Here is a 23,546-nt window from a genome sequence, read left to right on the forward strand (position 1 = left end):
TGAAGCACACAGCCAAAGAGAGTTGTACGCGCAGGTTGGAACAAGGGCGGGGACTGGGTAGGGCAAGTGCACAGCGGGAGGCCATTGTCTGCTTGGTGGGGACAGTGGGCCAATTGCCAAGGCTCAGGCGATGGGGGGAGCACGCTTGCGCACACGAGAGCGCGTGGGACTATGGACACGAAGACATGGGGCCATGATAGCGACATGGCATACAATTTTTCTTCCAAATTGAAAGATTCCTTGAGCATCCAAGGCACTAATTGTATAATAATTATTAGGTCTATAGAGAGAGTTCAAGTAAATTACAACAGGATACAACCTAACATAATCTAAAGTAATAACGTTGATATTTCTTTGTGCCATTTATCTCATGCATAATCCATTTGAGTTGATTGGAGTCTGGAACTATTCTTTGCTATGTTGTTTTAATGCAAGCATGCGTCCTTTTTGGCCTGCTAAGAAAAGGCCTTAGTGTTGGGCTTGTTTGGGCGTCCTTTCACAGATGGCGTCCACATGGATGGCCAGTAGTTTTGCACAGCAAGGGTTGCAAGAGTCAAGACGATGTGAAAGCGTGCATGTGCGGAAGGAGCTGCGTGCAAAATTCTGCTTGGATAATAGAGTTGCGTGCAAAATTCTATCTTAGAGTCATGTGCGACTCTACGACAAAGGCGGGTGATTTTGACGTTAGTGCAAGTGTGCTTACAAATAGCAGAACAAGATAAGTACCCTTGAATGCCTCCATTTGATTCATGGTAAAGCGCATGCAGAGCAATATTACATACACTAATAACAAGCTGCAGGAGGAGCTAGCTGTACTCTGCAGCTGGACGAGCTAGTGCTCAAGGTGACGCTACTTATTAGAATTGCGAGTCCAAGCTAACGTTTTGACAGCCCGTTTACACGCAAGGAGTGACATGTCCACTCTACACATTTTCAAACTCGAGACTGCGTCAAGGTAACTTGCGTGGAGATGAAGCCTGCTCCGTGGTGCTGCTTCTTGACTGTCGGGAACAGGTGTTCTTAATTTATTTTGCACCTTCCGGCCAATATTGTCGGGCATATTCTGTAGCCATACTCAAGATGCGAGTTTAAAGGTTTTATAATTGGGGATTTTTATACTACAGCCTTTTACCTCTCCAACGAGAAAGGACCAGTTACTACCTTCCCTTAAATTTGGCATGGCCTAATCAGCAAGTTTGTCTTTGTTGGCGATCTTGACACAAGGCAGGCAGACTCCATGGTTGCATTCTTTGATTTGTGGGCAACCCGCCTCGTCACTAATTGACACCTCCATTTGGAGGTGGGATCAATGGCTCACGATCATCAGTTGATCGTGACCGTTGGATTTCCTACGGAATGCAAAAGATTCCCACTTTCTCGGACTCGGGACTTGAACCCACTACCCTCTCCCCCACGGGATTGACTCTAACCATTAAGCTGACGTGCGCTCGTTGAAAGGTGTGTGTGGAATAAGCTTATAGATCACGGCGTCGCGGACAGGTTTACACCTAGTTCACACCGAGTTCTCACTGAGTTCACACCAAATTTGGTGTGGTGTGCAGGCCCTCCCCAGTTCACACCTAGTTCACACCGTGTTCACGTTGAGTTCACACCAAATTTGGTGTGGTGCACATATCTCCGAGTTCACGCTTAGTTCACACCTAGTTTAAATGTCGATCAGACGGCCCGGATTGCACCCGCCTCACGACGCCTAATGTGGGCCATTGATCCCACCTCCCTAGGGAGGTGTCATTTAGTGATGAGGGGCAACCCGCCCTAAGCGTGTTTTCTTACCGTTGTCCTCGACTTAGTGTGGCATCATGATCTAACATCCGTCACGTGAGGGAAAAAGGTAAGTATCAATACCTCCTCCTGCAAGCCCTCGTGATTCCTCACTTTGTTTTTTTTTGGATGGACACAATTATCTCTTCTTTGAAGATCATAATCTACATTCCTTTCTTTCACTCGTTGGCTAACTCGAAATTCCACTCGTTTGGTGAGGTCGTAGAGCTTTGGGATTTGACGAGGGATGCTATGAAGCCTCAACAACAAGCTATGACATAAGGTAAACGGTACACTACTACTCAATTCATAGCAATTTCTCATTCAAGCAATTAAGGAAACTAATTTCATCATCCGCTAGTACTAAGAGGGCACCCCCGTAGGTCCTGCAGATTGTAGGACCGTTGAGAAGGTTGAGGGCCCTCTCAATTTGAAACTTGGGCCCATACTCCACAACATCCGAGAATGATGACCTTCTCAAGGCTGTAAATTGCCTGGCACAAGGCTATAAACAGTGGAGTGTGTTGCATCTCGTAAAAAGGTGGTTTTGTGAGATAGGGGGTGCTTCAACCAACCCAACGAAAATGTAGGCATAACTCTTTGGACCTTTTAGCAGCATTTGCAACTTGCAAAACCGCTACGGGGTGGTTGTTCCACGTTATTAGGGCCTACACATGCGCAACCATTGGGGGAGTCCTCTACGAGCCAGGTTGCACCATGGGTTAGTGGGGGCAAGAGGGGTAAAGCATTGCACAAGGTCACATCCATAGTAGTAGATGAAAAGGGTTGGAGTTTTATTTGCAAGGAGATCATGGGAGATAATTGATTGGAGATGGAAAGCCTCTTTTTAAGGAGACCTATGGATACCTAAAAGATAGCTTATTCCCCTCCCGTTTCAAAGTGCTAACAGGGTTTTTTGAAGACTTTTATATTTGTGGGGCTATGCTGACACGAGGCTTAGTTTCCTGTAGGAAGTGCCGGCCATAGATGATAGCCATCAATTTTCCATTGGCTTAGTTTTTGTAACTATGCCTTTTTAGGTATAGTTTGAAAATTACTTGCCGGTACCCCCCCCTCTCTCTCTCTCCCCTGTCTGCGCCTCACTCTTTCTCTCACTACTTGTTACTCCCCATCCCTTTTTGAGCTGATGTACCTGCCTTTTGTCAGATATGTCGATGCTTACAAAAATAACTAAGCCTCGCTTGAGCACGTTCTTAGTAAACACTCACCCTATTAACCCATGGTGCACACTCCAACCCAGCTCTAAGGCCTCACCTTGCTGGTCAACGAACTATGAGAGCGTTGCCAACTTGGCAGGCCAAGACAGTTGATGTTTTAAGGTTTTTAAATGGCAATGTGATAGTGACGACCATTTTCAAAAGTCCGAAAGACTTTGAGGCATTGCGTACAGAACTAAAAGACCATGCGCGCACTGCACAACACCATGGAAGGGCGTTTCTGCGAAGTTTGCTAACCTTCGAGCTCAGCTATGGAGGTGGAGAGGGTGAAGGTGAAGGTGAAGGTGGACTCAGGCGAGCAGCGCCTCAAAGAGCTCGGATACAAGCAAGAGCTCAAACGTGATCTCTCGTAAGTAGCAGCTCCTCTCACTTTCCAAGTTTTTGATCGAGCTCAGGTGAGTACGGCTCTCCCTTGTCTCTTTAACCGTCATTAAGCTCTGACTTCGTGTCTGGGCGAGTATTCGGGAAAGGTGCCATGCTCCATTGCTTCCATTGTGTTCATCCTGGAGTAATAGGAGTTATTGCAAAAAATGCACAGACAGCCACACTTCATTTGAGATGTAGCAGCTGCCGTCTAACAGGTGCGCATGCTGTAGGAAGTGCAAGGGTAGAGATGGTGCAAGATGTTTCAATAAGCGTATATATACCTGAGCAGGAAGATGCTACGGATGTGCTTGTTATCAAAGCACCTACCATTCTCCTCATATGTGATTCTTGCAGGCCATTGTTTCTCTTTTACATAGCATTATGCTTTCGCTTTTCATTTTGATTCAAGGTCTTGTTTTTTTGGCGAGAGATGTATGCAAGCAAAGTCTAGACTAGAGTGCATTTTGGCTTCGGTGGTTCAAAAATTCTTTCTTTTAGGTTAGTGACTTGTTTTTGAGCGAATCAGATTGCCTTTTACGTTTTCTTCTGGAAGGTTAGGTTTACTGAGACAGAAGCGGCACCTTTGAAGTTGTCACCATTTTGTGATATTTTCTTGAAGGTTAAAGACATTTTCTTATTTGTTCAAAACATTGCTCTTATATAATCAATTGAATGAAACAGGCTGCTGCATAACTTTGCCTTATCCTTCTCCATTATTTCTATTCTGGGTGGAGTCACCATATTGTACAATACGGGGCTTTCGTATGGAGGTCCAGCCTCCATGACATACGGATGGCTCATCGTGAGTTGCTTTACTATGTTTGTTGCTGTTTCCATGGCAGAGATATGCTCTGCATTCCCCACCACTGGAGGTCTCTATTTTTGGAGCTACCAGCTTGCAGGCAAAGAGTGGGGTCCCTTTGCAGCTTGGATGACGGGCTGGTAAAGATCTTTCTCTCTACTGCGGTTAAAGATACGCTCTATATGTGCGCACTTTAACCATCCAAATCTTATAGCAACTTATATGCTGATCATGGGTCGTCATGGGCAAGAGTGACTGATTATGTTCTGGTATTTTCAGGTTCAACATGGTTGCCCAGGTGTGTCTTTTTAACTGCATGTGAGACATTGGTGTATGGTGTGGATAGTTGTTGCATGGGTGTGTGTAGTGTCAAGGGAGCTCGCCTTTTGTCAAACAATCTTGCTAAGGGAGTTCTGCAAGGGCCTACTCTGTAAGTGCTTTCTATTCTTATTCTAAGAAGCTGCTGAATATGAATGGCATCACAGTGGGCTGGGACTGCGAGCATAGACTATTCTTTAGCAGTTCTTATTCAAACTATCATATTACTTAGTACTGGGGGTGCCAATGGTGGAGGATATATGGCATCGAAGTATGAGGTGTTAGGTATTTATGGAGGTATTCTTTTACTTCATGCGGCTATGAACAGCCTTCCTGTCAGTTGGCTTGCCTACCTTGGAACCTTTGCAGCTGCATGGAATATTGTTGGTAAGAATGTTCATAGTGTTTTTCTTTGCAAAACAATGCATCATATGCTGTTTCACACCCTTTTTTAATAATATATGCAGTTTTCCGTACTATCTTTTGCTTTTTCAGGAGTCTTTGTACTGATGTTTCTCATACCATTGGTGTCTCCAACAAGGGCAAGTGCTAAATTTGTTTTTCAGCACTTCAACAAGGAAACTTCATATCAAATACATAGTAGCCCTTATGTCTTCTTTTTGGGTCTCCTGATGAGTCAATACACTCTTGCGGGGTATGATGCTGCAGCTCACATGGTAAAAACTTACACTTAAGAAAACTCAGTAAGTCCCTCTGCCAATGTCTCTCATGTTTTTCTGTTTACTTTTGTAGTCTGAGGAAGCAAAATATTCTGACAAAAGTGGTCCTTATACGATTATAAGTGCAGTTGCTATTTCGATAGTGGTGGGATGGGGATACTTGTTAGGCATCACCTTTGCTGTCACTGATTTGAATCATGTATTAGACCCTGCAAATGATGCGAATGGTTATGCCATTGCTCAAGTATTCTATGATGCATTCAAAAATAGGTTTGGGGATGGAACTGGAGGTATTTTCTGCTTGGCAGTAGCAGCACTCGCTATCTTTTTTAGTGGCATGGGTGCAATCACGAGCACCTCAAGGTTGGTATAGAAAAAACTCTCAATGATTCCATTGCTGGGGTTATGATGCATGTTTTCACTGGTTTAAAACGTATTTTGAGATTGTTGTTCTCTTTGTCTGGCAAACGCACACACCCACACACAGACACTCACCCAGCATGCTCAAACCTACATGCATATTCTCTCTCTCTCTCTCTCTCTCTCTCTCTCTCTCTCTCTCTCTCCCAGCCTCCCCTTGGGTGAGGGCTACCCTGTGGAGGGTGTTAAGGCACAGCTCCGCTCTCCCATCAGCCCGCGACCTCTGTCCCTAAAGGCACAATCTCGCAACCCGCGCATCCCGAGCTGCCGAACGGGCTGTCAGCGCCGCCCCGAGGTCCTCCACAAGAAGCCCGCCCTTGCAACCATGGCCACTCGGCCTCATCCCGAGGCAAGCTCACCTTCCCCGGGATCGTGGCAACGCCCCCAAAGATGGACAGCATTGCCCGCCTTCAAAATGAAGTCGAAAGACTTCGCAAGGAGAGTGATGAGCTGAAACAGAGACTTGTTGCCTTAGAGGCTCGGCTTGCCACAATGGAGATTTGCAAGAAGGAAGAGATGGAACAGATGAAAGTCTACTTTAATAATAAAGATGGAAGTAGAGACCACTGTCACAAAGGAGGTCAAGACTCAAGTGCAAGAGGTCATCTATTGCAAGGTTGAAGACCGTGTGGCATCCACGCTACTTGAATGACAATGACAAGAGGATATTGTCCTCAATGTTCGCATTGGTGGGCTTCCAAGCGGCTGGAAAGGGGAGGGGGATCTCAAGTTTCACGAGTCCTTTGCTCGCATTCAAACAACAATTCACACGGTACGATGGGATCTAGGAACAATCACCTCTCTTACACACGAACATCGCACCAACCAAGCGATCCTCACTCTCAAGACCAAGGCGGACTGAATCAAGGACGCTAAAATTTGGTTTGCAGAAGATCTTACGCCTGCCCAACTCAAAATGAAGAAGGCAGAACTCCAAAGGTGCGAGAAGGGCGCATAGCAGGGAAATGGGCAATCTATTGAGGAAAACTCCCAAGCCGGCTCCCTTCTCACCTTCCCCTCCTTAGGTTTTGTTCATCTTATCTTCTATTTTTTTTACCCCTTGCTGGATCTCGGTCCTTTAGTGAGATGTATCTCACAACCCCTTCGCTTGGAAGAAACATTTTGTAATGTTTTGTTTTTGGTCCCATAGGTCATATCTGATCTCCCCGGATGATAATTCAATCTATCTGTCTATCTATCTATGTGTGTGTGTGTGTGTTGGGGGGGGGGGGGATGCTATGGAAAGTGTGGAGAGCACGTAATTTCCTCATGTTTCAGCAGATTCAAGTGGAGTATGTACCCTTCTTCAAAACATCTCTTCGACAGTCTCTTAAAGTTGCCTATGACTTGGACCTCCCATCTCTTCATTACGAGCTCTACTTTGACTGTTTCTGATTTACTGCTTGTAATCTTTTCTATGGGTTTTCCTTGACCTGAGGTTTCCCATTAGTAATTCAATCCGATATTATTATAAAAAAAAAGTGTGTGTGAAGTACATAGCTGAATTTTATTACTGTAAAGCCCTTGTAGATGTTCATTCTCCATTGGGTAGCACAATATGGATATGACTGGGTTGAAGGCTTTAAGCAATGGAAGAACTAGTAAATTGATAGAACTGGTATAAACTGGGGTTGTAACCTAGAAACAAGATTTGGAAGGATAGAAAAGAGATATACCTAGAAAATTAGAACAAAATGCCCGGGAGAAAAACTTCTTCTTAAGGGATGAAAAAGTGGCTTGGCATTCTACTGGAAGGGGGAGTGGATTCCTCGGGACTTTTGGAAAATTAGCAGCTTGAACCAAATTATCGAAAAGACACCACCAATGTGGCAAACGAAGAGAAATTCCCATGTCGGATGCGGTGCATCCAACGAAGTTAAAGCTAGTGGGCATTTGAAGGTTAGGATGCGTGTGAATGGGTAGAAGAAGTTAAGCCTCACAAGTTAGAACAAGTTTAAGGGGCGAAAAATCTTGTAACAAGCCGAGTCCACTCGTTCAAGATACCAAGCCTAGAAAGTACATCATAGGGCCATTCAAGAGATTCGACTATAACATGATCAAACCAAGAAGACTAAGAACCAACCGTTCAAGAAGTGGACTTGGATGACAAGAACCCAGAACTGGATAAATAAATATATCCCAGCGGCTGACTTTAGCTCAGTTCGCTACCACGCATAGGACAAGTGGGACAAGAGGCATTCGTGCCTGGCATTGGAGCCCTGTAAGACGGTCGGCTTTGAACAAACACGTGGGTACCTGCTACAACTCAATAGGAGCACTATCGTGAATAGGAAAGATGAGAAAGTGTTGGCTCTCACGAGAGTATTTGGACTCAAACTGGTTGAAAGTTATAAGCGCGGACACAGTATTTGCTCGCTGTGCTCCCAGTTAGAGGGTCGTTCGCTTTCGCAGTTGCTGGTGACTTGTTCGACGGTTGATGATTCTAGGGGGCGTTGGCTAAACCAATCCAACTCCACCTTCAACGCTATCGACCCGTCGTTGGACCCTGAAGAAAGGACCATTATCCTCCTTGGTGGGGAGGCTCGCGGGAAGCGGCTACCCTTCTGCGTTCGCCGTGATCCGCACTCGAGGGACGGAACCGCAGGGCACGTACCTGTGGCGAAGTTCCTCGGTGAGGTTGTACCCCGGTACTTGGTGCTCTGCATAGGCTGATGGGAGGGTGATGTCCTCCTTCCTATGCTTTTATTTGGAATCCGATCCCTTTCGTGGGAAATGATGTCATTCCTCCCCAAGCGAAGCCAAATGAGCTACAAGAGCGCCCAAGTGCCTTGCCCTCCCAAGGGGGTCAGCCTCACCTAAAAGGGGTTGGGAGGTGCAATGGGAGACACCACCAACCTCAACGGACGCCACCTGTGAGTTGACGCCCTTCCAAGCGGGTATGGCATTTCCTAGGGGAAAACCGTCGGGTTACAAGGGCAGTTTAGTGAGGTGAGCGATTAGTTACCTAGAGGAGGCAACTCCAAAGGGAAGACTGAAGCAAGTCCCGCAATACCTCGGCCTCTGAACAGAGGTACTTGGTCGCTGTCACGCCCATAACAAGTTAGCAAAATGGGTCTCTCAAGGGAACGGCCCTAAGAGTGTAGATAATTCTGGCCACTCACAGTCCAGAGAAAACTAGTGACAAAAAAAGCGTTTGCCCTAGGATTCTGGGTGCATAGTCCTAGTCGTTCTTCTTGTGCACTTTTCTGGTGTATGAGGAGAGCGGTCGGGAGTGCCCTACCCGACTCCTAAAACAAAACAAAACAAAATGATCAGACCAGATAGAGGGAGATAGAGGGGCCTTCCTCAAATCTTGTTGTTATGCTATGGGAACTCATGCATACTATACCCTTATTTTGCTACGAGATGGAGGCTAGCTAGTCCATTGTATATCATGGTTGTACTCCCCTATGCATGTAGTCCCAGAGGCACTAGAGTTAGAGCTCCATCCTTGTCATCCCTTATACACATTCACACACCCCCATGTGAGTCTATTTCACTATATTCTGTAGTAGGTTTATTTCCAGCACTTTTGTCCTTACTTTTGGATAAGACACACATTGCTCTACCTCATACGTTGATTGCCACCTATAGATAATTTTAAAGCTTGCTTTTTTTCTTTCTTTTTTGCTTTTTCCAACAAAAAGGAATTGTATACAATGTTCAAGACACCTCTTCGTATGCTCAATGAAGTCTCTCTCTCTCTCTCTCTCTCTCTCTAGTCTCTATGATCTCGCGGCTTATTAGAGCCAAGGCCTCAGCACCACATGACATTATTCGAGCAGAGCTAGTTGCCCCCCCACGAGTGGTTGAGGCGCTTTCTAGATCAGTCTCCTTTTTACACCGCTTGTGGGACCTCCCTAGAGACAGATATGCCTGCCTAGCACAGTCCTCTCAACAGTTAGCTTTGCAAGGAGACACAACATGCTGGTATGGGGAGATGACATCATGGTTTCAGGTACATGGGTTCAGCATGGACAGATTGCCCCCCTTCCAGTACTCATTGGATACACCCTCTCTGACTCTTACACAGTCCAAGATCACTAGGCTCATCTGCCAAGACTTGATTCAGCTAGATACTAGGAGGACTTGGATACAGCCGGCTCAAGAGTTGGGCACGAAGATGGCTTTCTATAGAGAGCATCTTCTCTAGCTTACTGAGGATGGTTTTGTGACAAGGCCCAAATACATGGACAGCCACTTATCTCATGGGATACGATGTGCTATTGGCCAGATACGCACATCTTCACGCCAGCTTTGGATCGAGACTGGTAGATACAACAGAGTACCAGCAGAGGCCAAGACATGTCCCCTATGTCACATGGAGCTTGAGACAGAGTTGTACTACACATACTGTTGCCCAGTTTATGATGACATACGAGGCCGCTTTCACTGCCTGTTCAAAGAGGGCTTTGGACCACTCTCTAGAGCCATGGGGTATGAGGACCAGAGATGTTCGGGTCTGTTTTTTCTTGAGCTGCGCATACATTGAGAGAGCTTGATGAGAGGAGAGGCTAGCCAGTCTTAGAGACGGATCACAGACTTCTTTAGAGTGGACACTGGGCAGCTAGAGGTGCAGCTACCACAACAGAGCTCACATTCTCCTCACACGAGAGGCACGTTGATCGATTGAGGAATCGAGCTAGGGAGATCTAGACGCCCACAACTATGGAGGACTACAGAGCATCGACGGAGGTTGCATTAGAGGATTCGGATCACTTTGGCCCAACACGCATGACTCCCGACCAAACTATTGACCATGGAGGAGATTGATGAGATCCGCCAGCAACCGATCCTATGATTTAGCTCTTTTGAGGATTGTATATCCTACTCATCTTGTATCAGCCTTTGTATCATCTCTCACCCATTAAATTCCCACACGCACACCCACATTGTGTTGTATTAGTTCCCCAGTCACTACTTTCACCTCCCTACTCATATCCTACACAGTTCCAGCTAGCTGCTTAGTTCACATCTAGATTTTAGTTTTTCACTTTACTTCATTTTATTTTTGTACCCAGACATTGTATTAGATCCACCAAGATTGTATCAGTTTGGTCTCAGGTCATTTTGGCCTTCTGAAGATGTTTAATGTAACATTATATTGCATTTCATTTTCTCTCTCTCCAAGATGGAGCTAGCTAGGTATATGCATTTCATGATTGTACTCCCCGAGCATATAGCTCACACCCCCTAGATCAAGAGCTCCATCCCTTCATCATCAATTTACAAGGAGGATCTTACAACTTAGGGGTGTTTTCAACAACACTTTTATTTTGTACCTTTATCATTTTATCCAGAGGACACTTTATGTACATTGATCTGTCTCATAGGCCAATTTTTTCTTTAGAGGACGTGAATTATTTCTTTCTATCTTTCCCTCTTTTTTCAGTTCCCCTCTTGAACTAGAGTGCATCGTTAGCTATGTTCCATCGAACTGAGATCGAACAAAATATTGGAAACTGAGAGAGAGAGAGAGAGAGAGAGAGAGAGAGAGAAGAGAGAGAGATTTCATGAAAGAGTGTTAGATTTTTTTACCTGAGTGTTTGGGATACCGATTGTCGTGGTTTAGTGGTGTACCTCCGCATAAATTGGTTACCGATTGTAGTGCTTCAGAGGGGTACCTCGCCAAAAACCACAAGGAGTGTTAAGAGTTTTGTCAAGCTCAATGTTCATGATCATACAAGATGTCAATGTTATTAATTGTTTGTTGTTCCATTTTTATGTTTTAAGAAAAAGAAAACATGCAAATCTCCTTGCATGGGGGAGTTTGCACAGTCCTCCCCAATTTTTATAATACGAGGGAACGTGCCATTCCCACGACAGCGTGCAATTTTCAGTGTGTTCATTAACTGCATTCTGAGTATCAAAAATCAGAAAATGATAACACTTAACCCGCTGTAAGAGACGACATCCCAGGGAGGATACCCTTAATGAAGATTTTGTGCTATTGTAAGAACACCACAATTTGTATATATATCGATCAAACCACCACTAAGCATGAAATCGTACTCCCAACAAACGTTGACTAGCGATCATATCGCAAATTCTAATATCTATGGCTGTGTACGTGATTGCATCTGTTGACCCGCATGCCTTCCAGATTCCTATGTAGATGTAGTTGATTGCGTCTGGATAGAGACCCTTCCTGCGATCTTGTGGCGGCGTTCCGCACAACAAGCTTGCATAAGGTCAATAGCCTTCAAGGTGCAAGCATAGGTGAATGGATTTGTAGAAACGCCTTTCGTTTGCATCTGCTTCATGTTGTGTGTATTATGGGGAAAGTGCATTCCAATGCTTTGCATCCATTGAAAATATCGTACAGCTTTCTGGCCCTGCTCTTGTTGCACATATCCCACAATCAGTGCATTGAAAGAGGCGACATTCCTGGCAAGAAGCTCCTCAAGGAGTTTTTGTGCTTTGTCAAGCGCACCACATCTGGCATACATATCGCCCAAGGCATTGCCAAGCACCACATGACTAACAATATCAGTCTCAATTGTTGTGTCCATAAGAGCATCTTGTGTAGAGCTACATGCCTTCGAGATGCACGCATAGGTGATTGCATCTGAAGAGAGGTGCAACTGGAAAGAGGCCCTCGCGTCGCATCAGCTGAAAACAGCCTAGAGCTTTCTGGCATGTTCTCGTTTGCGCAGATACCTGTTTCTGAATAGCTTGTGACTGACGAGCACTCTCATCATAAATTCTCTCACCCATGTCAACATATTACGAAGTCTTTCAAGATGCTAACATAGGTGCTTGCTTCCATAGATGATTGCATTGGAGAAAGGCCTTCTGCTTGCATATGCTTAGAATAGCCTTGACGAGCTTCCTTGCCGACATCCTGCATCGATTCGAAGTGATTACCCATCTTGTGGTTTTTTTGTGAAGGTACCAAGAGGAAGCCGATCCCCTTTTTTGCATTGAAAGGTTGTTATTCTGACAATTTCTCAGTTTGCGATGAGAAAGACGCGAGAGGGCCGAAATTGTAGTTTACAGCATGAATAGCTCAACAACTGCACGTCTTGACAAGGCGGCTGATGAAGGTCATAAAAAAAGCAAGCAAGCACTTGCCGTTGGATGGTCAATGCCATTCCAGATAGGAAGCTCCTCAGCCACATTTTGTGCTTTCTCAAGCGTACCACATTTGACATACATATCGACCTAGACAATATTGCCAAGCACGACATCTTTCTTTAATAGCCTCCGACTCACAATATACTTCTGAGTTTTTGTGTCCATATGAGCATCTTGTGTAGAGCCAAATGCCTTCAAGGTACGTGCAAAGGTAATTGCATATGGAGAGAGACCCTCGCTTTGCATACTTATCGACCAAGACAGTGCCAAGCACGACACCTTTTCTCAACAGCCTTAGACTAACAATACAATTGTGAATTTTTGTGCCCATATCAGCATCTTGCTTAGAGCTACATGCCTTCAAGATGCATGCATAGGTGATTACATCTGTAGAGAGGCACTCACTTTGCATCTACTGAAAACAAACTAGAGCTTTCTGCCCCTGCCCACGTGGGACAAATCTTACAGTTCGTGCATTCCAAGAGTGCACACTCCAGCAGGAATCTCCTCGAGCACTTGCATAGAGCCACATGCCTTTAAGATGTACGCGTAGCATTCAAGACGAAAGTATAGGTGACTGAATTTTGAGAGATACACTTGCTTTTGCGTCCGTTGAAAACAGCTTAGAGATTTCTGGCACTGCTCTTGTTGCGCGCATCCCGCAATTAGTGCATTCCAAGAGGTGGCATTCCGGACAGGAAACTCCTCAAGCACGTTTTGTGCTTTCTCAAGTGCACCACATTAAGCATACGTAACGACCAAGACGGTGCCAAGGACGACAGCTTCCTGTGCCCTCGTCGGGCATATCCTACAATCAGTGTGTTCCGAAAGACGACATCCCGCACCACATGTGGCATACATATTGACCTAGGCATTGCCAAGCATGGCAATTGTTGGCAACAACCCTTGACTAACAATATCATAGTGATTTTTTAGGCCGATATCAGCATCTTGATGCACGCTTATGTGATTGCATTTGGAGAGACGCCCTCACTTTACATCCCCGTTGAAAGCAGCCAAGAGCTTTCTAGCCCTGCTCCTGTTGCGTGTATTCTGCACTGAATGCATTCCAAGAGACAACATTCCGGATAGAAAGCTTCTCAGACACATTTTTGTGCTTTCTCAAACACACCACATTTAGCATACATATCGACCAAGGTATTGCCAAGCATGAAATCTTTCTAGCCCCGCTCTTGTTGTGCGTAGAGCCACATGCCTTCAAGATGCATGCGCAGGTGATTGCATTTGCTGAGAACAATCTAGAGCATCCTGAAATCACTACATTCCAAGAGTCCACACTTCGGACTCTGACGCTACTATTGTTGTGCACATCCTCAATCAGTGCATTCCGAGAAGCGACATTCTAGACAAGAAGCTCCTCAAGCACTTTTTGTGCTTTTTGAAGTGCACCACATTTGGCATACATATCGACCAAGACAATGCCAAGCACGACATCTTTCTCAAGCGCACGAATTTGACATACATATCAACCAAGATAGTGCCAAGCATGACAACTTTTTCCAGCAGACTCTGACAAACAACATAATTGATTTTTGTGTTCATATCAGCATAACATCTTTTTGTGTCCATATCAACATCTTGTGCCACATGCCTTCAAGATGCATGCATAGGTGATTTCATAGGCTCTCCCATGAATACACCCCATTTGCCACATGTCATGCAACAATAAGTGCATACCAAGAGACCGCATCCCATCCCGATCCTGGAGGTAGTTGGAGTAAGTAGGTGATTGCATTTGGAGAGAGGCTCTCGCTTGGCATCTGTTGAAAATAGACTACGACCTTGCTACACGATGCACGCTAGTTGATTGCAGTTGGAGTACGTAGGTGATTGCATCTGGAGAGAGGCCCTCGCTTGGCATCTGTTGAAAACAGAGTACGACCTTGCTACACGATGCACGCCAGTTGACTTCCTTCTGGGCAAAAATTCTGCTAATGTGTCAACAATTAGAACCCCCCAGAACACTGCTCAGCTCCAGACCAGCTAGAGGTTCATTCTCCAAAGGCTTCTCACGATGTCCCAGGTCAAAATGCCAACAATCACTTACTGCACAACCAGGCAATTTCTTCGACAACCTGGAGGCACCGTCAAACCTCCGACCATTGCCACAACTCTGTACGCAAAGCTGCTAAATCCATGATCAAGATTTCACCGTAATAGTCACAGTTGAAAATAGACTACGACCTTGCTACACGATGCACGCCAGTTGACTTCCTTCTGGGCAGAAAGTCTGCTAATGTGTCAACAATTAGAACCCCAAGAACACTGCTCAGCTCCAGACCAGCTAGAGGTTCATTCTCCAAAGGCTTCTCACGATGTCCCAGGTCAAAATACCAGCAATCACTTACTGCACAACCAGACAATTTCTTCGACAACATGGAGGCACCGTCAAACCTCCAACCATTGCCACAACTCTGTACGCAAAGCTTGTGGGGTAGCAGGAGAGAGAGCCCACTTGCTACTCTATGCAATGAGAGTGAAGGAGAAGAGGAGAGTGGCGCAGAAGAAGCACACGTAGAGTAAAAATACGTGAGAGAGAGAGAGAACTCGTAGAAGTTTGGGAAAAGTCACAATAGTCATTTTGGGCTTGACCTTTGAGTATATGAGTAAGTGACTAGGGAGCCATTCACACTTGGGCCCCCTCACTTATAAGTCTTTTAACTTATAAGTTAATAAGTACAAGGCACTTAGGCCTTTATTCCCTAACAACCTCCCACCTAAAGGCAATGTACCTTGGGAGATCAAAGAATCAGCTAACTATGATACATAAGCTGATCATGCACTTACTCATCCAACACCCATCATCTGACGGCAATATGCAAACCGCTCTGCTGGAAGACTCTTGGTCAAAAGATCTGCAGGATTGTCATCTGTGTGCACCTTGACAAGTGTAATGCTCTTGTCATCAAGCACACTCCTGATAAAATGATACTTCACCTCTATGTGCTTTGTCTTGGCATGAAAAACAGGATTCCTTGCAAGCATAATAGCACTCTGACTATCACAGTGTAGCACAGGAACCGGTGACTTAATGCCAAGCTCTTCTACCAAACGCATGAGCCACAAAGCTTCTTTGCATGCCTCAGTGGCAGCCACATACTCAGCCTCAGTGGTAGACAAAGCAACACATTTTTGCAGTCTAGAAATCCAAGAAACTGCACCTCCTGTGAATGTAAACACATATCCAGAGGTAGACTTCCTGCAATCTGGATGTCCAGCAAAATCTGCATCTGTAAAGCCATGCACAGATGTCTCACTCTTCCCAAAACAAATGCACAAGTCTTTAGTGCCTTTCAAGTATCTCAAGATACACTTCACTGCTTCCCAATGCTTTTTGCCAGGATTGCTCATGTACCTGCTTACCACTCCCACCGCAAATGCAATGTCCGGACGTGTAGCAACCATAGCATACATCAAACTGCCAACGGCTGATGCATAAGGAATCTTGGCCATTTCAGCCCGCATATCATCTGTGTTTGGGCAGTCATGTGCAGTCAGTTTTACATATGGAGGCAGCGGAGTACCAAGTGCCTTTCCCCCATCCATATGAAAACGATGTAGCACCTTATTAACATAATCTCGTTGAGATAGATACAGACGCCTGTTGGGACTATCTCGAGAGATACGCATGCCCAAAATATGATTAGCATCACCAAGATCCTTCATGTCAAAGCGATTCTTTAAGCTTTGCTGTAATGCATCCAACTCCGTGGCATTTTTACCCGCAATAAGCATGTCATCAACATACAAAATCAGCAATAGAAGAGATCCATCACTTGCCGTTTTGATATACAAACAGTGATCAGAATTACTTCTTTTGTATCCTTGAGACCTCATGAATGTATCAAACTTGTGATACCATGCACGGGGAGACTGTTTCAAACCGTACAAGCTCTTCAAGAGTCTACATACTTTCTTCTCTTGCCCCTTTGACACAAAACCTTCTGGCTGCATCATATAGATCATCTCAAGCAAATCGCCATGCAAAAACGCTGTTTTGACATCCATTTGCTTTAACTCCATATCTTCAGAAGCAACCGGGCCTAAAACAAGACGTAATGTGGCAAGCTTTACAACAGGAGAAAAAATCTCATCAAAATCAACACCATGCTTTTGCTTGTACCCTTTAGCAACCAAACGTGCCTTGTACTTAGAAGAAGCATCAGATGTGACCTTGGTCTTGTAAACCCATTTACATGGCAGAGCCTTATGCCCTTTAGGCAAATCAACCAAGTCCCATGTATGGTTTTTCTCCAAAGATTGCATTTCCGAAACCATTGCTTTGAACCATTTCTTACTGTCTTTCCGTTGCATAGCCTCTTTATAGCAAGACGGCTCACCACAATCAGTAAGCATGACATGGTCCAAAGACGGTTCATATCTATCGGGGGGCCTTGTCACCCGAGTAGACCTACGCACCCAATGATCCATAACAGGTGGATTTTCAGCCTGTAAACCATCAAAAACAGCAGGCTGTTCAGCCGGTTGCATCGCAACAACGGGCGGTCTAGGAGCATCAACCTGTTCCCCTACCGGTGGTGCATCAATGGCAACTTGTTGGGGCTGATTTTCAGCAGCTAATGGCTGATTTTCAGCACCATTTTCAGCATGTAAAGGCTGCTGAACATTGGGCCTTCTTGGCTGTCCATATGTAACATCTTCACGAAAAACAACCCGGCGCACTTCCTCGACCTTTGTGGGCTGTTTGTGCATGCAATTCTCATTGAAGATGACATCATTGCTGCGTATGATTTTCCGTAATGCGGGATCCCATAATCTATACCCCATTTCACCATCCTCACCATATCCTAGGAAAATGCATTTATGAGACTTTGGTTCTAGTTTGGTGCGCAGTTCACTCCGGATGTGAACATAGGCCTCACAACCAAACACTCTTAAATGTGCATATGAGGGTGGCTTGCCAGACCACACCTCCTCAGGCACCTTTCCACCCAAAGCCTTGCTAGGTGAGCGATTAATCAAGTGAATAGCTGTTTGCACAGCTTCTGCCCAAAAACCATGAGGTAATGTAGCATGTGACAGCATACTCCGAACTTTCTCTTGGATAGTCCGGTTCAACCTCTCTGCAACTCCATTCTGAGAGGGATTAAAAGGAGCCGTGAGCTCTCTTTTAATACCTTTAGTAGCACAAAAGTCAATAAATGCTTTTGATACATACTCCCCCCCATTGTCTGAGCGCAAAGACCTAAGCTTCTTGTCAGTTTGATTCTCAACAAACGCAAGAAACTTCTTGAAAGTATCCAAAACATCGCTTTTAGCACGTATTGGATACACCCACACCTTACGTGTAGCATCATCGATAAACGAGACAAAATATTTCTTTCCCCCTAAGGACAACTGTGGCATTTCACATACATCGGAATGCACTAAGTCCAACCTGTCAGACTTCAAAGAAAGAGACCTTTTGTGCGGTGTTTGACTGTGCTTACCATAAATACAGTGCTCACAATGAGAAAAATCAGCATACCTCAAACACGGCAAATAACCACAACGAGACAGAGTTTCCATTCCTCTTTTACTCATGTGTCCCAATCGGCCATGCCACAAAGAAACACTTGGCTGCTCGGTTACGGCGACAACATGGTCACGCACACTAGATACATGCAAAGGATACAAAGTGTTTGATTTACAACCCTTGGCTACAATCCGGGCCCCTTTACAAATTTTCCACTTGCTATCACCAAAAGTGGTGTGATAGCCTGCATCATCTAGCTGCCCTGTACTAATCAAACTCTTCTTGAGTTGTGGCACATGGCGCACTTTGTGCAAAACAAAAGTCATACCATCAGCAAAGGAAAACTGGACACTGACAATACCTGCAATGTCACATGCATAGTTGTCTCCCAAATAAACAGTGCCCTGCACCTCACCTGAGTACTGTGTAAACCAATCCCTATGAGGTGTTACATGAAAGGAGGCACCTGAATCAAGAATCCAAGTATGCATGTCCACATCAGAACCCATAGCAAGGGTATGTTCATCCACAGAAGAGGCATTGAGTACATCAGAGCTGCTGTCACTGTCACAACTACTAGCAACATTGATTTCCTCAATCAACACAGTGCTCTTCTTGGCATTTCCCTCGTCCTTTGCATCAGTTTCAACACCCTTGTTCTTCTCTTTCTTCCACTCATAGCATTCCCATTTATAATGCCCTTTCTTTCCACAATGATGACACACAACATCTTTCCTATGAGATTTGTTGCGTGCCCTGTCCTTACTGTCAGATTTCTCCCTCTGTTGAGACCTGCCTCTCAAGTGCAATGCATTAGAAGACCCACCTGTGGTGTTCTTCCTGTTCATCTCTTCTATCAAGAGAGAACTCTCTACATCTGCATACTTAAGTGACGCACTTGAGTTACTAAGAGCTGTCCGGAATACATCCCAACTCTCGGGCAATGTGCATAGCAGAAAAGTAGCTTTGAACTCCTCATCAATCGTGAATTTCAGCTCTGTCAGTTGGCTGAAAATAGAATTGAATTCATTGAGGTGCACTGACATGTGCGTGCCCTCCATGCGGAGATCCATAAGCTTCTTAAGCCAATACACTTTACTGGCAGCACTCTGCTGTGCATACAACTCGTCTAAACGCTTCCACATGCCCCATGCTGTCTGCTCATTCTCTACATTGAAGAGTAAATTGTCAGACACCGAAAGCATGATCGTGGAGCGAGCCAACTCGTCCACTTCTTTCCATTCTTCAACCTCCATATCATCCGGTTTCACACCCTGTAACTTAATAGGTTTCGCCTGTTTCTTCTGCAACATCACATTATAACATTGCTTCTTCTATATAGCAAAGTTATGAGCCCCTTCAAGCTTGCGAATGTGCAACAAATTGCCACTTTCACTGCTAGAAGCCATTCTGAGTGATTGCAAGCACTGAAACCCTGTTTTGCCGACCTAAACACGCCCAAATGTGCGCAATCGGGCAAAAACAGCTTGATGTTACAGAAAAACAGCGAGCAAATTTCACGCGAAATCACCCCAAAAACGGCGTACATTCACTGCCAAACCCTTACCAAAGGTTTCCACAAGGTGTATACATCATTTGCTTGCTGAAATTCCCTGTTTTAAGGCAAAAAACAGACCTGTAAACACCTGTTTTGCTGAATTTTCAGAACTTCGTTGGTGGAAACACCTGTAAGATTGACCTGTGAGACTTGCCCTAATGAAATTGCATCAAATTGACCTCGAAATTGGTCAATTTCAGCAGAAATAGGCTGCTGTTCGCCAGTTTTTGAAACCCTAATTTTGGGGAAACTGTCACCGGAGGTCGATTCTACACGGTGAGAGGATCCCTTCGCGACAGAGTTGATCGAAAACGGTTGAATATCCTTCCCGCAGCGAGTAAGAACAGAATTCCGATCTGTGTTGCGAAAATGGCTCTCTTGGAAACCCTAAAGCTCTGATACCATGTGTGGGGTAGCAGGAGAAGAGGAGAGTGGCGCAGAAGAAGCACACGCAGAGAAAAAATACGTGAGAGAGAGAGAGAACTCGTAGAAGTTTGGGAAAAGTCACAATAGTCATTTTGGGCTTGACCTTTGAGTATATGAGTAAGTGACTAGGGGGCCATTCACACTTGGGCCCCCTCACTTATAAGTCTTTTAACTTATAAGTTAATAAGTACAAGGCACTTAGGCCTTTATTCCCTAACAAAGCTGCTAAATCCATGATCAAGATTTCAATGTAATAGTCACAATTTGATGCGTCTACAGAAGCTTCTACCTGTCCAACCACACAAGTGCATCCATAGGAAAGGCCAGCTCCGGAAGGAAAGCACCACAGTGTGTATCTGCAACCTCCCAGAAGTCTGTAATAGTCACAGTTTGACGCGTCTACAGAAGCTTCTACCTGTCCAACCACATAAGTGCATCCATAGGAAAGACCAGCTCCGGAAGGAAAGCACCACAGTGTGTATCTGCAACCTCCCAAAAGTCTGCAATAGTTGCCTCTCTCACTGCAATTTGGAGAGGATGCTCCGTATCATATGGCACAGTATTGCTGATGAAAGCTGCAGGTGGACCATGCGAGATCAGCTCGACCAAGTTGCTGGTCGTGGTGAAGCCTCCATGGCTCCTGCTAAACCCTGTTCAAATCACTGCCGCTTAGCAGGTGGGTGGGCATCGGTGGGTGTGTGTGTGTGAGAGAGAGAGAGAGAGAGAGAGAGAGAGAGAGAGAGAGAGAGCTACTCAAGGGGAGATGAAAATCGGCGTTCTCCATCGCCATCACTACCAGCATATACATAATTGAATATATACCTGTGATCATCATGTTGTCCTTTGATCAACATCCTTGTGGCTATGATTGCTGCTATATCATCCTCTTTGTCTCTTTTATACCTTCTCTTATGTCAATTATGTCTACCGCGATCTTCATCATCATGTCGATCATGTCTACTGCAATCTCCATCATCATCTCTTCTGCTGCTGTGACTTCTGCCATCATGTCGACTGTCAATGTATACTTCTGCTATCATGTCCATCACACTGCTTCAGTTGTTGCTCCTCTTCTTTTTTCGCTTAGCCTCATGCTCAAGCACCTTTTGCCTATCCAGTGCAAGACGAGCCCTGTTACCTATGGGCAGTCTCAGAGCAAAACAATTGCCTTGTGTGAGGTTTGTTGTGCTGTGCGCGCTGTGCTGTTTGTTTCGCACGACAATCAAATCTAAAAGCTTTGCTTGAGCGCAGCCATTAAAAGTGGGAAATTCTTACAGCGCTTTACAGCGCAAAAAAAAAAAAAGCGCTTTACAGCTATGGCTGCTGTAACGATGCTTTTGACGGCGTAGTTTTTACAGTAGCTTTGATGTGCTGCAGCCACGTGAGCTGCTGAGGGGCCAAGGAGGGGAAAATTGACACTTCGCTAACGAAGTAATGAGGTGACTCGTTCAAAACTGGATGCAAAGGCATTCGGATGTTGGTGATTATAACATGGGAATCATGTTGCACTGTGGTTTATTCTAACTTGTGTACATTGGTAGTGTCTTCGTGCACAGAAGATGAGCTATCTACATCTCCTTGGTATTGCTGTAGTTGGCATTGGGTCAAGATCTCGTGTTGTTTCATGATTATTTTGAGCCTTTTAAGCATGTTGTAAGGCTTATCCTTATCCAGCTTGTGCGAAATGGGTAACGGGCATTTGTGTTTATCGAGATTTAGAGAGAAAACACAGGTTATTGAGGTTTTTTGCTGCATTTTCTAGAGTTTCAAGGAATATCATAGCAAAAATATCAATGTGTGATTTGTGATGGACTATGAATCATATGTTGAAAATTTGGTGTGAACTATGCTTATGGTTGATTTTGATATGGAGCATAAACAGCTATATAGCTTCCTTTTTTTTGAAGATTGATTGTGGATTGAAGTACTTGTGTATTGCCATGTAGGATGACTTATGGTTTCTCAAGAGATGAGGCAATGCCTCTTTCAAGGCTTTGGCACTCAGTGAACAGATGGGATGTTCCTGTGAATGCTGTGTGGCTATGCGCGACAGTCTCTTTCATAATGGCATTGACGGTAATGTTCACGAGTAAAGTTGTGGGTCTCGTGTATGTGCACTCTTTATAACAAAACAATAAGGTCCGAATTTCATTCAATTAAAAGTAGACAATTCTCTTTGAAAATGGTGCATGGTGATTTTCTTAGTGTGGGGGTGGAGAGTTTTTACCCTCCCATCCCCTCACTTCTACAAAATAGGTATTTGATGCATGAAAGTAGATTCGCCACCTACTGTGGAATCGCACTTAATGCTCGCATGAGGTGAGAGTGGGGCATTCATAGTCTTATTTCAAACTTTTAAGCATGGATATTGTTTTGTGCAGTCTCTTGGGAGCTTAGTGGCCTTTCAAGCTATGGTCTCGGTTGCTACCATTGCCATATACATCGCTTATGCAATACCATCATTGTTGCGTGTCACGGCAGCGCGAAAGTCCTTTGTCAGTGGGCCACTTAAGCTTGGTGTATTTGGCATCATATCTGGGTGGATAGCTGTGTTGTGGGTGGCACTAATCACAGTGTTGTTCTCCTTGCCAGTGCAATATCCAGTGACCACCAAGAATCTCAATTATGCACCTGTTGCAGTTGGCGGCATTGCATTGTTGGGGATGGGCAGTTGGCTCGTGAGTGCAAGGTTTTGGTTCAAGGGTCCAGTCACAACTCTTGGAAAGGATTTCAACACATGAAAAGCACGGAGCATTCAAAGTTGTGAAAAGTATCCCCAATTTTGTCCTCATGCTAATGATTTAGATGAATATAGCAGCAGGACACATCAAGAAAGTGAACATTACAGAAAATCTTTCACATTTGGACTATATTGCTATTTATCATTCATCAAAATCTACTTGCATTAAATTTTGTGATGTGCATTAACTTTCTAGGGTAGAGTTTCCTTAGTCGAGATACATAGTTGAAAAATAGTCTTTTGAGGAGGATTTTCCAAACCTAGTCATCATTTCAGAGAAAATTGTCACAACAAAATTAATATTAACAATTCTACTTTTAGATTTGTAAAAGTTCACCTTTCCAAGCTTCTCAAGGAATACAAGAGAATCACAACCAGTTTAATTGTACACTTTGTGCAATTCGCCTGAGGACACCTCTGCAAGATTCTTAGCATATTTCAAAAATTTCTGGAGGGTAGATTTGTTTTCCTATTGGACTATGCCTCACGATTGGCTCCTTCACCCTACGTTGCTAACAGTTGCTAACATAGCAAAACACATCAAATGAGTACCAGTAGTTGGTAATTAACTTGCTTGTAAGCTTGTAATTTCAGCATCAATCCTTCATATAATCATCTTGCATTGTTTTTTCTTTTTTAAAT

General features: G+C 44.6%; 1 protein-coding gene across 2 annotated transcripts; it reads left to right on the top strand.

The window, feature by feature from the left end:
- Positions 1-2,985: 2,985 nt before the first annotated feature.
- LOC147462294 (amino-acid permease BAT1 homolog) lies at positions 2,986-23,074 on the top strand. 2 transcript variants are annotated; one of them, XM_086483406.1, is made up of 9 exons: positions 2,986-3,369; positions 4,068-4,328; positions 4,468-4,486; positions 4,674-4,893; positions 5,002-5,183; positions 5,260-5,549; positions 22,111-22,240; positions 22,546-22,659; positions 22,757-22,908. In XM_086483406.1, the coding sequence occupies exons 1-9, from the start codon at positions 3,272-3,274 to the stop codon at positions 22,769-22,771; spliced, it is 1,329 nt and encodes a 442-aa protein (XP_086339532.1). In that variant the 5' UTR covers positions 2,986-3,271; the 3' UTR covers positions 22,772-22,908. The 2 variants fall into 2 exon arrangements, with proteins under 2 accessions (XP_086339532.1, XP_086339530.1); XM_086483404.1 differs by having other exon boundaries at positions 2,992-3,369; positions 22,546-23,074.
- Positions 23,075-23,546: the final 472 nt, after the last annotated feature.

The sequence above is a fragment of the Adiantum capillus-veneris genome, chromosome 2 (genome assembly GCF_014529385.1).
Source record: "Adiantum capillus-veneris isolate H3 chromosome 2, ASM1452938v2, whole genome shotgun sequence".
NCBI lineage: Eukaryota > Viridiplantae > Streptophyta > Polypodiopsida > Polypodiales > Pteridaceae > Adiantum > Adiantum capillus-veneris.

Bases quoted from the DNA above. Each gene is read 5' to 3' on its own strand.
- LOC147462294 (XM_086483404.1), top strand. From the start codon at position 3,272: ATGGAGGTGGAGAGGGTGAAGGTGAAGGTGAAGGTGGACTCAGGCGAG. The intron at 4,894-5,001 runs GTAAGAATGTTC...TTGCTTTTTCAG, and splicing joins AGCTGCATGGAATATTGTTG to GAGTCTTTGTACTGATGTTT. The intron at 5,184-5,259 runs GTAAAAACTTAC...TTACTTTTGTAG, and splicing joins ATGATGCTGCAGCTCACATG to TCTGAGGAAGCAAAATATTC.